This window comes from Alosa alosa, chromosome 15 (assembly GCF_017589495.1).
Source record: "Alosa alosa isolate M-15738 ecotype Scorff River chromosome 15, AALO_Geno_1.1, whole genome shotgun sequence".
Taxonomy (NCBI): Eukaryota; Metazoa; Chordata; class Actinopteri; order Clupeiformes; family Clupeidae; genus Alosa; species Alosa alosa.
In genome coordinates, this window is record NC_063203.1 from 16,451,301 (window position 1) to 16,467,661 (window position 16,361).

General features: G+C 42.7%; 1 protein-coding gene across 2 annotated transcripts; it reads left to right on the forward strand.

The window, feature by feature from the left end:
- The first annotated feature begins 3,483 nt into the window (after positions 1-3,483).
- On the forward strand, positions 3,484-16,361 carry tlcd1 (TLC domain containing 1). Of its 2 annotated transcripts, XM_048263856.1 has the most exons (5): positions 3,484-3,535; positions 5,916-6,832; positions 10,318-10,400; positions 12,313-12,395; positions 15,357-16,361. In XM_048263856.1, the coding sequence occupies exons 2-5, from the start codon at positions 6,627-6,629 to the stop codon at positions 15,765-15,767; spliced, it is 783 nt and encodes a 260-aa protein (XP_048119813.1). In that variant the 5' UTR covers positions 3,484-3,535; positions 5,916-6,626; the 3' UTR covers positions 15,768-16,361. The 2 variants fall into 2 exon arrangements, with proteins under 2 accessions (XP_048119813.1, XP_048119812.1); XM_048263855.1 differs by lacking the exon at positions 3,484-3,535 and having other exon boundaries at positions 5,852-6,832.

Genomic DNA, 16,361 nt, shown 5'->3' on the forward strand with positions numbered 1-16,361 from the left:
TGCTGGCAGTTAGCAATACCTTGAAATACATTGAGAAACTGATCTTCAGATTGCTGAATGTAGTACAGAGGAGTTCATGTTGGAGGAAGGACATAGATCACCACACAAAAGGAAACATAAAAGGCCATTGATTTTTGTGTTGGAGGGTGTGTTGCTATGCACAAACAAGAGCAAAAGACTACAAGGCAAAAAGCTAAATAATCTAATTTTGCCTTTGTTCATAAAATGGCCTAAAATGAACAATGTGAAAATGAGACCTTGAACAGATGCTTTAGTATTATAGGTAACATAATATGAGAAAACTTGCATTTAAAGGCAGAGTCTGTGATACAGTTGTACAGTTGTTGATATTTGAGGTCAACAGTCTATAGAATTATGTCCCTCCTTCCCATGATCTGAAGTATATATGTGGTTGGCCGAAATTGTCTATTGTTTGGTCTGAGTCACCATGTTTGTTTGTTTAGTGTATGAGATTAGAATTACAAGCTGGACCTTTAATGCGATGTTTTCACAAATAAACAATCTATATTTTCCCCTTGCTTAACAGTCAACTACAGCCTTTAGTGAGATAGGTTTGGTAAACATCTGGCACTCTGGCAACAACAGTCAACTCAATACAGAAAAAAAATGTGAATCACTTGTGCATGTGACAACAAACAAAAGAGTTTTTCGGCTCTTCGGTTTGTTTTGTCTGTGGGAGCTGTGTGGCTTTGTACATAAACTCGAACAGTTTCGGCCGTCCCGCATATTTCACAGCTTTATCGCCACACTCAGTTTCAGTCTCTCTATGCTTGATTGACAGTTCTGCAACATGATGCAGCACACAAAGCTAACATGAAGGGCAACAGTGTTTAAGGGAATATGGAAAATATGCAACTGGGCTGGTCTTTGGAATGAGGCAGGAAGTAAATAGGAAAGTTCTGCTTGGTCTGTCACTTAGAGAGAGTAAACAACGCGCTCAGTTTACATTAGAGGATGGGTGAAATGCATGTTAAATGTGCAAACCATTATGCTCCTTAACTGAAGTAACAGTTTATACTGAACTTTTTTATACAAGTTTTCTCTGACTCTGAAAGCCAAAAGAAAGGGGTTTACATGGAGCGTTCTGCATTCCAGGCAATATCCATGTTCTGGGATCTGCAGTATCATCAAAAGTTAAATAAATAATCTCTAAAAGTGTCAAACTCTGAAAGGTTAAAAGAAGAACCTTACTACCCATCCAGAAAAGTTTTAGGAAAACTCTCTAAGAATTGTGTGATAAGGACTCTATTCTGCTCACACAAAGGTCACTGAAAAGTAATTGAGTATGTAGCTCAGTCTGTCAGTAAACCCTTCATTCTATAGCATTGCTTCGGGGCATTGTCACATAAGCTCACATGGTCCTGTGTGAACTTTGCATACACTAACAGGTGCTTCTCATAAATAACAATGCTCAGATTGACAGGTGGCAAGGGCTATGCAGATGTTTAAACTTTCAGAATACTGAATGAAAAACCCCCTGATTTTCCTTCAGAAGCTTTTCTGAACTTCTCAGGTATTTATTCAATATTACTGGTAATGATAATCACCAGTAATGTTACCCTTAATGAGTAATCCCCCTTAATGATGTATAAAAGAATTGATCAGATGTTACTATTGATTAAATGTCTCCTTACAGTGATCTGTTGGGTGAGGCAAAGAAAAAAGATTTCCTATCTCTGTCCTGTTTTGTCTGGGCTGTCATGGAACCCTTCCATAATGGAGGCTCGTGTAAGACTTCTCCTTTTTCAGGATATTTTCAGAAAATCTGAATCACCTACAGGCCTGAGGGCAAGAACCGCACAGAGCCGTACTGTTGTTCCTCAGTCAGAAGATATCAGCTTTTGTCTGTGGGGATACTGTGTGTGTGTGTGTGTGTGTGTGTGTGTGTGTGTGTGTGTGTGTGTGTGTGTGTGTGTGTGTGTGTGTGAGAGAGAGAGAGAGAACTAAATCATGCAGCATTGTTAACTCTTATTTCTCAAAGACAGAGACACAACCATGTAAGAGTCCTGGCTCAGGGCATCTAATTCTCAATGTTCAGTGAACATGAGGTGACTCAGGTCTGAGGCTGGAGCAGCGAGTCCTCTCCTCCACACTATTCCCCTCCACACACTCTTGGAGGCTGGATTTACTGAGACAATTCCAAGCCTCTCCATATTTGAGTAAACCAGTACTGTCATCTCCTTCCAGGCCTATTTGTGTGCGCACACACACACACACACACACACACACACATACACACACACAATCTCTATTAGTTTGTTTTTGCTAACAAGAAAAGTTTATATCAGGTCATGAACTGACGCTGAATTGAAATTAAAATCATTATTTTGCATTAATTTCATCCATATGGCTTTTTCATCTGCTTGTCATTCTGGAGGAAGGAATGAGGAAATGTGATCTCTTAATTGGACAACCTTGCAATGATTCCACCCTAAAAAGCAGAGAGGTGGGGGAATGTACTGGAACTGCCTGGAAGAGCCACAGACCTATAGGGCCTCAATGATGGGAACACTTTTCTCATAAATCAAGGTATGACACTTACCTGGTCTAGCTTGTCTAACTTAGCCAAACATGAGAAAGGCTGAACACTTTATAGAATAGTGACTGACTACTCCCAAAAATGTAATGCCTACTTTTAAACATCCCTTTACAACCAATAAGAAACACCAGGAGATAAAAAAAAAATGTCACATAATTACACTGACAAATGTTGTTTCACTACTTGCTCTATCAAACTAAAGATGTAGCTCCATCTTGTGGCTGTCAATGGCTGTTTTTGTGGAATGTTCTAAATAACTACAGTAATTTCAAATTAGAACATTGGTGTAAAACTGTTTGTTAGATTAGAAAAGCACCTAGAGTAATTTTGTAAACACATCCAGGTTAATATATAGCCTGGCTAATTTCAGTATAGGTCCATTTGAGAAGCATGTAGGCCTTGTGTGGACTGTTGTGGGAGATCAATTCATATTGGAATAAATAGTTTATAGTAGGTTAGGCCTATATATAAAGTCTTTACATATCCCAAACATATTTATATATAAGGAAATTACTTCCTATTTTAGTAGAGTAAAGGAGAGTGTGTCCGAGCGGGTGGAGAGAAGATTGATTTTTGAAATTATTATTATTATTTACACTGAACTGTAACACTGAACAAACAGAAAACAAATAAAGAACAATGTCCACGCTTAGGCTCTGTTTTCTCAACGTACTCACGTCACGTCAGAGACGCATCCCCTACTGAATCAGGTATTAAATAGGCTAGCACTGGTCACTCACAAATCACAGTCACAATTCAATTAATGTCTTGAAACGATATTTAAACCATTGGAAACCATTTGCGCAGCAGAATACTAATTAGCTTTCTTGTGCATTAACAAAAACTGCGCTTCCAAAGGTCAATAATAGAAGTTGGCCACAAACACCCCCTGTGCCCCGAACATTGAAAAAGGTCTCCACCTGTAAACCGGGTTTGCCCTCTGTAGGCCTACACGGACGGCCACCATGGAGACAGGTGAGGAGAACAATCGCTACATTAACCTTTAAATACAGGTTTTAGAAGCTCTTTTTATTAAGACGTTAAATGTGCGCACTTGAAACCCTTTAAACCGCATTGCCTACGCTATGCAAACAAATACCTTTTAGCGCCACAACCGATAAGCGCGTCTTTATTGGAATGCTATTCACCACGCGTTCAAGCATTTTAACTGTCATCACCAACATTCATTCATCCACATGGCATTGGCACATTACAAACTAAGTTGTCCATCATGCCCAGCCGACAAACTCATATTAGCTTAAAATGTCCCGTTTTGTTAAAATGTTCAGTTTCATTGTTCATATCCTGGCGGGAGATCCGTCGGTTCAAGTGACGCGCTGCGCTCTGTAACAAGTAGGCTAGTTTTAAGTATAATGTGTTTGTATTCATTTCCATAGTCCAAGCCAGGCAAAAAAGTCAAAGAATGTGAATATGTTGCCATCTTCTGACTAATATTTGAACTACACCGAACTTGTTGGAACTACATCAAACTGAAAGCTTGATAGGCCTAAGACTCACCATCCCCACCACCCAAATGTAATTCGTATGCATATAGACTAGGCTACTTCTGTTGCTTCCCAAATGGGAGCAAATATTTGTGCTTGTTTCTTGTCCCTTTTGCATCCATAAATGAAAAAGAGAAACGCATTTCCAACACCAGGGGGCAGATGTTTGACATTGCATTCCTTGTTGTTGGCAGACATACCTGGGAGCTAACCTGGGAGGGCAAAAAACCATTTTGGTTCTCATTTTCAGAGCACCCAAACACCTTGTGGGAATATACAAAGATTTTTTTAAATATGTTGATCCATATCCATGATCCCTTCTTTTTGAAAACACCAATTTGACTTGTCTTATGCAAATCTTTCTTTTTTATTTTCCACCCTGAACATGGGCAAAATGCCCCATTGACATCAATTATCCAGACCAAACGTAACGATTTTGCTACATATTATTCCTATTTATGTACCAGCATGCACAATTTGAGCCTCCTACATGGTTTAGTTCTTGCGCTGTGGGCTTGTGAACTTTGACAAAAAAAAGAGGCCGAACAAAATCGACACCCCCCTCCCCCTGTAAAACTGGCTGTATCTTGGAAAGTATTGATCTTACATAAGAGTAATTTTACAGTGTATCTCCTGGGTAACATAGGTACACCTGGTAATTTTTTCAGAATTTTTTGAGACCTAAGTGCGTGGGCCCTGGTTGAACTGACGTGGAATGACCCACTAAGGATGTAGATGCAGTGACGGGGCAGGGACTGACCCTGTGATTCAGTATGCAGTGGTAATGTGCTTAATAAGGTGTGTGTCATGGTGGTAGTGCAAATAAGTGCAACAATGCAGGGTTAAAGTCTAGCAACCAGCAATAAATATGGACAATACTGTATAAGAGACCAGCATTAAATATTGACAATATTAGGACATGTTTGTGTGTGTGTGTGTGTGTGTTAGAACATGCTTGTGTGTGTGTGTGTGTGTGTGTGGTGAGTCATTTCTGCACTGCTGCTGCTGTTGCATGCCTCATGTCAGTGCTGCTGCAGACACTTCCTCTCGTCCCCTCCCCCTCTGATGGGGGCCAGCTGTGGGAGTGCCTCTGGAACAACAGGGTCAGAGGGAAATCACACACACACGTTTATGTATGGACTTGCCCCCTCTCTCTCTCTCTCTCTCTCTCTCTCTCTCTCTCTCTCTCTCTCTCTTTCTCTCTTTTCCTCTCTCTCTCTCATCATTTCTCTTCTGGTCTCACTCTTTTTGTTTCTATCTGCCGTGCCATCTTATCTACAAGTAGGTGTTATAATTATGCAAAAGTTGCCAAATTGCCCTCTCCTCTTCCCTGTGTCTCTGCTCCACTACTAGCACAACAACAGAGACAAACACTGTCTCCTGCTTCTCTAGTGCCACAGCAAATAAACAGGCATTTGACTGCTTGCCTCGGGCCGCCGTGTGACTGAAAGTATGCCTGTGCCAGGGCAAAAGGGAAAAAAACGCATTGTCTTGAAAGTTTCTTCTCCGCTTTTCCATTTCTTTGATGAACAACAACATCTTCTCTTCATGGGGGGCATTTTCCATGTGTCTGTGTCCAACACATTCTTCTTTATTTTTTTGTTTGTTTTGATTGCTTTGTTTTTAAACCATATGAGATTGAGGGGTTGAGCTGCAGCTCCTCCCTAAATGTGTGGTTGTCTCCACGCAGGCAGGCCACCACCCTCAACAACTCTCTCTCTCTCTCTCTCTCTCTCTCTCTCTCTCTCTCTCTGCACACTCCCAATGACTCTCTCTTTTTCTCTCTCTCACACTGTGCTCTCTCAGCTCTCTCTCTCTCTCTCTCTCTCTCTCTCTCTCTCCATGACAAGAACCCTCCCCCTCCATGCCTTGAGACTGGCAACGCAGAGCAGCAACACACAGACGCACAGAACCAGACAGAGAAAAAGAGAGAGAGTGTGTGAGTGAGTGAAAGAGTGAGAGAAGAAGAAAGGAAGTAAAGTAAGGGGTAACAAACCGTGGAATAGAATGGAGTCTCTCTTCAGGAGCCTCCCACTGTGGCACAGGAAGTGAAGTACAGCGAGAGAGGAGAGGAAAAGAGAGGAGCAGAGGAGAAGACTGGAGGGACGCGCCCACTGAACTCGAGGAACAAGCTGTTCGGGAATCTCCTGCAAGGAGCTGAGGGGGAGCAAGCGTGCGAGTGACAGGCCCCCCTGGAAGAGCAGCACTTCCACACGCCCTCCTCTGGATTTTACACACACACACACACACACACACCTCCAAACACAGCACAGAAGAAGAGTGAAGGAGGTAAAGGGGGATTGTTGGAGGAGAGGGCACAGGGAAAAGAGCGGGAGGAGAGTTACAGAGAGAGAGAGAGAAGAGAGAGAGAGAGAGAGAGAGGGGGGAACTTAAGTAGCAGGAAACACTCGGTACACCAACAGGTTAAGGAGTGGAAGGAGCGATAGAAGAGTAAGAACGAGAGAGAGAAAGAGCAAGGGACGAGAGAGAGAAAAGAGCAAGGGACGAGAGAGAGAAAGAGCAAGGGACGAGAGAGAGAAAGAGCAAGGGACGAGAGAGGGATGGAGGCCTTGCTGCCCGTGTTGCAGCAGCATTCGGGACTCTCTGTGCTGGCCTGTGCGGTGGCCTTCCGCTGCGTCCACTACATGCTGCGGAACCTTCCAGTGCCCGATGAGGTGCAGCAGGATGCGTTCCGCTTCTGGAAGTGGAGGAACCTGTCGGTGTCGCTGGTCCATTCCCTGGTGACCGGTGTCTGGGCTGTGACCTGGTAAGTGAGCCGCCGGCGGGTGGGGGGTGTGGGTTTTGTAACTGGTGGGTTCATTGTTCATTCACTGAGGCTTCACATGATGGTTTGGTGAAGGAGGCTGGTAGTGTCATGTGGACAGGGCATAGTTGACAGACACACACTCACGCACAAACAAATAGGCTCACACAGAAGCATACACATGTGCATGTGCTCCTACATACACACAGATATTCAGATGGACAGATGAGTTCTGCATGTGGACAGTTGCAGATAGTAGTTAAATTATCTCAGGAATTTGAGTAGAGTGTACATCTCCATATGATCGGAATTCTTTATCATTATCTAGACCTGATTGACAGGTTTTCTATGGCACAATATGAAACTCGTAACACGTTACGGCACCTTATGAAACCTGACGTAAATGCTTTGATATTTTACTATTCAGGAACTCTGGTTACGAACAGCTTCCTCGTTCAGACATAAATCACACATTTGCACATAGAGGCTAGGCTACTCTTAGCACCCATACATTGCTGCTACTAAGAACAGGGGCTTTTCAATGGAATCCCTCTTTTCAAGGAGTGGTGAAGCCTTGCAAAGCGATGAAGGTACTGAAAACCAGAAAAACCTGTGAGCCAGCAAAACGATTAAGCATTAAGTTGAGGTGTTGTAACACACACCACGCCCATGTGCAGATCAGATTGTTACTGTTGATGAAGGCCTTGTAGGCCGAAACGTTATCGCCTATTAAATGTTTTTTTCATTTACTCGGAGTGTGCAGCCCCTTCCTTCTCTGACTTAAGTTAAGACCAGATTGACATTAGGAGCACATTTTATTCACTTTCTGTATGTGTGTGACCTTGGAAACGAAAGAGAAAATGAAATTCTCAATGACCTGTGGCCATTGATTGTCTGAACTTTACCACAGTGACACAAGAAGCATGACTTCAGGTGACCACTGTGGTAAAGGTTCACTAGCGAGCACCGTAGACTAGACCAGTGGTTCTCAAATGGTGGTACGTGTACCCCTGGGGGTACGTGAAGGCACTCCAGGGGGTATGTGAGATTTTAAAATATACATATATTTAAAAAGTAGAATCCATGCAAAAATACTTTAAAAACAATTATTTAATATATATTTCAGGAAAATATAAGTTAATAACATTAATTGTATATTTCAGTAGGCTAGTTCTATTCAATTTCATCATCCTTAAAACCCAGAGTCCCCCCCATACCAGGATGGTTCTACCCAACCTGTCACATGCCACCCGCCATCACCTGTCAATCACTGTCAAAACTCAAATGATGGCGTCGTGGTTAAAGCGTAGCGGTAATTCGCACCGGTTAGGGGGTACTTGGCTGATTTCACAGGGGGTACATCACTGAAAAAAGGTTGTGAACCACTGGACTAGACAATGCTATCAGGCCTGAAGCTAATCTAAAACTCTGTCGAAAGACACACCACATAATTATGTGCCATCAGATATCCTTATCATTAGTCTATGTAGTTATCTGGAAATGTATGTGGGCCTTGCTTCACTACACCAACACTCATACCTTTAATCTTGTTTGGAGATGGCAACCATAAAGTAACGCAATATAGGGATCTACATTGAAGTCCGTCTTCTGGGACTGTGAACCATACCGGGAACCTATATTTAGTGCTACCCAAAAGCTACCCAAAAGTTCCCATGGCCCTATGTTCCCACATTTCTTGGTTAGGGTTAGGTTAGGGTGAGGGTCTAGGAACATAGGGCTGAGGGAACATACACTAGGGCTCTGGGAACATAGGGCTGAGGGAACATACACTAGGGCTCTGGGAACATAGGGCTGAGGGAACATACACTAGGGCTCTGGGAACATAGGGCTGAGGGAACAAAGACACCTGCATTTGCATTTGTCCATTCTCCAAAATGAGTTTGAAGCCGTTATAAAAGTCAAAAAATTACATTGTGTTGCTTTAAATTTTTAAATCAATTATTACCTGTATGGCCTCATATTGTAGAATGTGAATTATTTCTGGCCAGGCCACTGGGGATTACATAAAACCTACATCAATGGTCCTTTAGCTAGATGGTGAAAGAGAGGCTATATTTACCACACAACTGTGAAGGTGATGATGCATGAAGCAACACTGCTCAACAAGTTGCCTCAAGTGCAACAAGTTGCCTAGATTTCTTTGTAAGTGACTCTGATTTTTCTAAACTAAGCTACTCTGAGGAAGTGGTCAAATAAAGACTTGACTTTGACCAGGAGGCTTGTGGATCAGGATGATAAAAGAACTGACTAAAATTAAAGTATAAGAAATGAATAGAATTAAATTAGAAACTACAGACAAACTGCAGACTGTAGACTGAGTTATAGCAAATCTGAGTTGAGAGGGCTGACAACATTAGGCATAGATGCTATCCAGTCTCTTTGAGAGATCCTTCTCAGAGATCTGACCCTGAAAATTCCCTAATGATGTATAAAACTGAATGCAATTCTATATCTAGTTCAGTGGTTCTTAAACTGAGGGTCGACAAAAATATGGGAGGGTTCACAAAATGATTTGCAGTCTGAATTAAATAATTTAAACAATTAAATGTTTGCCACAGGAATGCCAATTACATATTGGATGAGTGATAGTTGTCTTTTGAAAATTGAATCCGATTGTCAAAGGCTGCCATTGACATTAATGCCTTTGGTGTTGACATAGCCTACCTATGAGAGAAGACATTTTCTGACTCCGACTCCAATGCCTATCTCTCAACATTTTCCAGAGTGAAACCAAATTTCACTGGGTGGAGAGAAGGAGGTTGCAAGATTTGGCCATTGTTTTTTTTTTATTTTATTTTATTATTTTTTTTTTTTGGGGTGGTCGCCAGGCAAAAAAGTCTAAGAACCACTGAACTAGAAAATATGACTGTACTGATAGGTAACAATGAAACTGAGCCTCTGTTATGATAGTAGGAAACTACATGGTCAGTGATATGCAGTTGACATGGATGAATTGATTTTAAGCTAGTGTCACAGTTTAACTATAATTTCATAGACCATGACCATAGAGATAATAAATACTGAAATCACTTATTATTAATTATATATACTTTTTTGATCCCGTGAGGGAAATTTGGTCTCTGCATTTAACCCAATCGGTGAATTAGTGTAACACAAACAGCACACAGTGAACACACAGTGAGGTGAAGCACATACTAATCCCGGCGCAGTGAGCTGCCTGCTACAACGGCAGCGCTCGGGGAGCAGTGAGGGGTTAGGTGCCTTGCTCAAGGGCACTTCAGCCGCAGCCCACTGGTCGGGGCTCGAACCAGCAACCCTCCGGTTACAAGTCCAGAGTGCTAACCAGTGGGCCACGGCTTGTACTTGTACTGCCACAAAGACAAACCTCTGTGCTCATTCAATGATATGGTTCATGATATAGTTTTGAGATGACGAGATAAAATAGTTTGAATGTTTCACCGTTTCAATGTTTTAATGTTTTTTATCTTCTCTGTCACTCCTCTCAGCTTGGTCCAGGAGCCAATGATGCGGCAGGACATCTTCTCCTACTACACCCCAGCTTCATATCTCCTCGTCTGTGTTTCCTCAGGTCAGTGAACCACCGTTGGCTGCCATACTAAAGTGAAGCTCATGCTCCACTGTGCACTCACTAAAGCCACACACTTCTTCTCTGCATGTTGAGTCTTTGAATAAATAAGGGTTATGAGAGTACACATGCTTTGACCTGTAGACTAGTGGGGGTCACCTTTTGAATTTAACATTTAACATTTAAATTTAATCTGAGGTCTACACAAGAGAAAATCATTAAAAGCCTGATTGAATTCAGGGGGATATGTTTGCACATTCACATAGTGGCACAGACACACACACACACACACACACACACACACACACACACACACACACAAATATGCGCACACATACACTTTAACAATTAGGGTTAAATGTTCAACATGCCCTGGTTTAAGAACAATGGGCCAGGTGGTGGGGAGATCAGCTTCCTCTCCACAATACCACAGTCCACTATCCTTTAATTTTCATAAGGAGAGACACTCCTTACTCTGAAAATCCCAGTGGTGTCACCTGACGTAGCATTAGCTCCAAAACAAACCCCCCTAGGCCACAACAGACAACAAAACCCCCCACCCCACCCACGGAGGGATCACACAACGTGGTCATTACGCAAGCTCCTGCATAACCTTCCAGGTCCAATACAAGCACAACCGGTAAACAAGCCAAACATCCGATGGGAATCACTCCGCTCCCGTCTCCGACACTTGGGAATGCCCAAGAAACTTACAGTGTCTGAGTCACTGCCTGTGGCCAATTACTTAATGTGGCATCCACCCCGACTGCGGCTAACCCTGGCGTAGATCTGGCGCTGTAAAGGCACAGATCCGACTGTATTCGTGCCAAACCAGGACCAGAGGCGGACCAGAGGTTCTGTTGAAGTGGTAAATATGGTGGCAGATGCTACATGAGGTAGTCCAGTTATTAGCTGGTAATAATGAGCTGTGGGATTTTCAGTCAACAAATGAGCCTTCCCGTGGATAACAGTGCAAAGACATTTAACCTGTTTAAGTCAGTCACATTTTTGACAGTATAGCCCATTTCAGACTGCAGGAATTCAAGAGCCAATCAAGGGGGGGCTTGCACCTTCCATTGGCAGGGACCGCCCCTGTAGGGACTCTTTTTGAGGTCTTTTAGTCACTTTTTGTTTTGTTTTTTCCCTCAAAAAAGTTCCTGCTCCAGGGTAGGTACTTTTGAGCATGCACTATGCATGCCTCAGTGGCCTCAACCTGATTGTGACTCCCAAATCCTAATGCTCCTCAATTTAGGTGTATATGCAGTATGCTGTTTGCTCTTTACATTCACATTATTTAAAGTGTCATTCCTAAAGAAAGAAACATGTCCCCTATAAGATATAAATTGACACGAAAATAGGATCAAATCTGTCCACCGTTGACTAAAATGCAAGAGGAAGTGGTGATCTAACCGCCCTCAGGCCAGAGCCCCCTGATCATATTTATATCCTGTGTATCCTGTTTTGTCTTTGGCTTACGTCAAGAGGAAGAAGCAGCCCGCCACACATCAATCAAACCATGGCAACCGTCACAGCCCTATGTTCTATGTCACTACGGCAACACACGGGCACTCTCTCTGACATGAGAAACCACACAAGAGTGTGAGCACGCTGCCATGGAGTCGAGACAAACGTGGATAACAACTTTTGGTGTTACCATCACTTACGGCAAAAGAACCTTAATTTATTTATGACAAGTTATGGTAGAGTTTCAAACATTAAAAAAAATAAATAATAAATAACACACAGTTCATATAATGTTCATATAAGTGACTGCTCTGCCCCATTCCTCTATATGCTATAATGCTCTTTAATCATGCCAGTTGGATAATACAAATACAAGGATAATACAAATTAGTCATGGACTCATGGACTAAAAACTAATATTTTTGTTCATTTCTTTTCTTTGTTGGGACAGGGTACTTTGTACAGGATGCTTGTGACATCATCCTCACAGGTCATGCGAAGGGCTCATGGGAGTTCTTGATTCATCATTTTCTGGTGAGTTGCTATGCGTCATCGAATCATATGAATATCTGTGTGGGCTGATATTGTGATTTTGTAAGTTCTCAAATCAAATCACTTGGTGATTGGCAGCACTTCAGATTTAGATTAATATTCAACTTAATTTAAAGGTGCTATAAGCAATGCAGGGTAACGTCAGTTCTGTTGACGTTCAAACTAAACAGAGAGCTAGCTCGTTACTCCCTCCCCCCTCCCTCCCGTGCAATTGAAACTCTCCCAAACGCGCATCTCGTCGGTGATTTACTGGAACAGTTTGTTATGTTTTTATGCGCAAGGTTTGCCCAAGTTGTTTTGTGCCCGTTTTTGGAGCCTAGGCTGTCTACGGAGACTGCGTTTTTTTTACAGTGTATTCGGGGCACAGGCAGCTAACGGGTGGTGAGGTGATTTTGTTTTTTTGTGACAAAAAAAAATGTTTTAGCTTAGAAATCGCGTTGCGTGGCTTATAGCACCTTTAAGACGTGTTATGACTTTTGCTTTTGGGTGCCGTTCGCACTTCATAACCCAAATCCGGAAAATTCATGAGTCAATTTATGGCATATTTTAATCTGTTGCTGACCTCCAGTGACCTTACAGACAAACGGGGACATTTTCATCAGAGCACGGGGGGCAGCATTCAACATTCATGCGTCCAAATGAATACCACTGTGTGTTGTTTCCATCGGCCATGGAATCACAACACTCACTTTGTTCGCCAGGCAGAGAGTTGACCAGAGCATTGACTGGATTGTGCCACAGGGCCTCCCAAGGCCAGCCACCACCGCAGATGCAGATACAGATTATGTGTTTACTGCAGATATGAGTGGCCATTATAGCGGCTCCACGACTACTAACAACCCCCCCCCATACACACACACACACAGAGAGACACAGACACACACACACACAGAGAGAGAGACAATTATACCCTTTCTGAATCCTTAATCAAATCATTATGAGACGAAACACGCTCCCTTTCTGAATGTGGTTTTCAATTAGTGGTCAACACTGTTTGGATTGTCCGCTCATCATAGTGAAACAATAACCAGAGTAATTAAAAAGTAATGTAAACCAAAGTAAAATATTTAGGAGGGAAAAAATTAAAATGATCAAAGATGGCTGATGACTTCTATGTGGGCATGGGCACAGCAGTACTGATTATTTCAGCTGCCATTTTCACTTAAATCAGGTTTTTGGTACCAAGGCTTAGCAGGGTGTGTTTTGGCTAAAGGCGTGACATGTTGCCATCGTCTTATCAGTTATATGGTTTGCTTAACCTTATCTCGCTTTCAGTGTCGGAGATAAGTGGGACCAGAGTGGGTAGAGTGAGTGTGTTTTGGGGGGGGGGGTAAATCAATAAGGTGTACAATTAGAGGGCTGCTTGATGGGATGGGACCTCCTAGAGATTCTGTTGTGAGGTGTGGGTAGGGATGAGGTGCACTGCCATGCTCCCCTCCCTGGGTAAAGTTGCAGACCTGGGGTGTGTTCCCCCAAAGAAATGTAGAGATATAGAGAGACTATCAATTTGAGTAATACTTTGTGGTTTGAACAATCTCTTTGGTTAGTCTTGTTTGGGCCCAATGAAAAGGACAATAGAACACTTATTTAATTTAGGTGTGCAGGGACAGACCAAACATACAGGGCAAAGGGTAATTTCACAATCAGGGTGTGTGCTTTGTTTCAAAAGGGTCAAAAATTAAATGGTCTAAAATTATTATTTTGTTTATTATGTTTATTATTGTCCCTTATGCCATCACCATCTATGTAATGTAAGAAAAAGAACATTTGGCAACATATGTGGAATACGTATTGCATATTCTCATGTGCTGGACAGCGTTTGACGGAAATCTTTGTTGGTGAAGTTTAGGGTTCAATTGGTTCTGGGCTTGTTGGTATGAAGTATAGCAAAGGTATACCCTCTGCCAATGGGGTCAGTCAGTTGAGCTCTTTCTAAGACTAATGTCGAATTTCTGTTGGATGGAATTTTTACCTTTACTTACAACACCCACTATGTCTGTTGACATTGTGTTATCACTAAACTTTTTTCACATTGCATTTGTAAGATTTGTCACATTTTCTGTCCATAGTATACTAATATGAGTTGTGGAAGTGATTTCAATTTAAAATGAAACGCCAATTTGTGGATAAAAATGACATAATGTTGGAATATGTTGGGGTACACAGGCCTGTGTGTGAAATATGTCACGCACATACCCTGATTATGAAATTACCCAGGACTGAAAACAGGCAATAGGTCTGACAGGCAGGCTACACCTACAACACATGCTACACCATAAACACTTACTAAACCGTTTGCGGAGTGTATGCTGCAACAATTAGCATCCACTGTATTCAGTGGAACTAGCTACACCACACGTGATGGAGGCACATACATTCTAAAACTATTTTTACGCCTCAGTTGTGCACCCTGTGTAGCCTGGCTGTGAGGCTGCATGTAGAGGCACACCAAGCCTTCTCTTACTGTACTACCATTGAGACTACTGGTCCTCTCTAAGATCAAAGCTCTGACCTTGTTACTCCAGCCCGGTTAAGTAAACTCAGGTATTTGTAGTCACACCCTGTCTTGACACATCCACCACATTTCTTGCATGCTATACCAATGCAAATCCATGAAGGAATGTCATATTTCAAAACTGTATTTTTTTTTTTGTACTCATATGTGCATTTTCAGGTCTGTGTTATATCTCAAAATAAGTTCCTTCAGTGCCCCTAATTCTGTGTGAGGTGGATTTGTAGTTTTGAATTGTGGGGCACCAAAAGGCAGCAGAAAGCGTACACCATACTGTCCAGGGGTCCATCATAGAACCTCATGACCAATTTTGTCATTATTGAGGATGCCCTGGGCCTATATTATTTTATGTATAAGGCCCAACATTTCTAGCAGCACTCCTGACAATGTGACTACCCCCACAAAAAATAGTTTCCCTGTCTCCTCCTCAGGTGCTGTGCAGCTTCCTGTACACGTTGTTCATGCAGCATTACGTGGCAGGCGCAACCATCGCCCTCCTGGTAGAGGTGAACAGTGTCACGCTGCACATGCGACTGATGCTCAAGCTGGCGGGGGCCCAGTTCTCTCCGTTCTACAACTTCAACAAGTTGCTCAACGTCTTCACCTACGTGTCCTTCCGTCTGAGTGCCCAGTTTTTCCTCACCTGGTACATCATGCACAACTACAGCTGGCTGGATCACGCCGGCTACTTCATGGTCACCATGATCATCATGAACGTGATGATCCTGATCTACTTCTACAGACTGCTCCGTGCTGACTTCTTCCCGCGACGGAAGACCAGCAGCGCGGTACAGAATGGCACACACAGCAGCAGCACCACCCCCAGGTTCCTCAACGAATGAGGAAGAGGAGGGGAAGCTTTAGAAAAAACCTTTCTGTTTGTTTGTTTTTTTTGTTTTGTTTTTTTGATCTAGGTTGATTTTGTGTGTGCTTGGTTACCTTGGAGGTCCCAAACAAACATGTTTCCATGGCTCCCGCATCTCACACCCTTCAAGTGCTCCCATTAAAACCAAGCGAAGTGCTTTGGATCTGAACAGCCAGCCAGCCGTGTGCAGTGTTTTTGCCTCAACGCCAGTGTACTTCTGCAACATTTACATAATGCTTGACTAAACCCTGCATACTCAAATATCCCACATATCTCTTTGTGTGTTGGTGGTACGCCAGTGAAAGGCAGCAAAGAGGACAGCTACCTCAGTGCAGACCTAGGTAGAGCCTCACTTCACATGAAGCCCCATATAGGCTGAAAAGCTGTAGACTGATCAATTTACCACCATGCCGGACTCTGGCTGGTCATATCATGCGGGTTGTGATTGACCCTAATGTGTTTGTATGTATGTAGCCTAGCATTTGAACTGACAATGTTTTATGTCCATCTGTCATAGTACATTGTTAAGGACATTTAGTAGTGTTAGACATTAAGCTGTATTTTAGTAGGG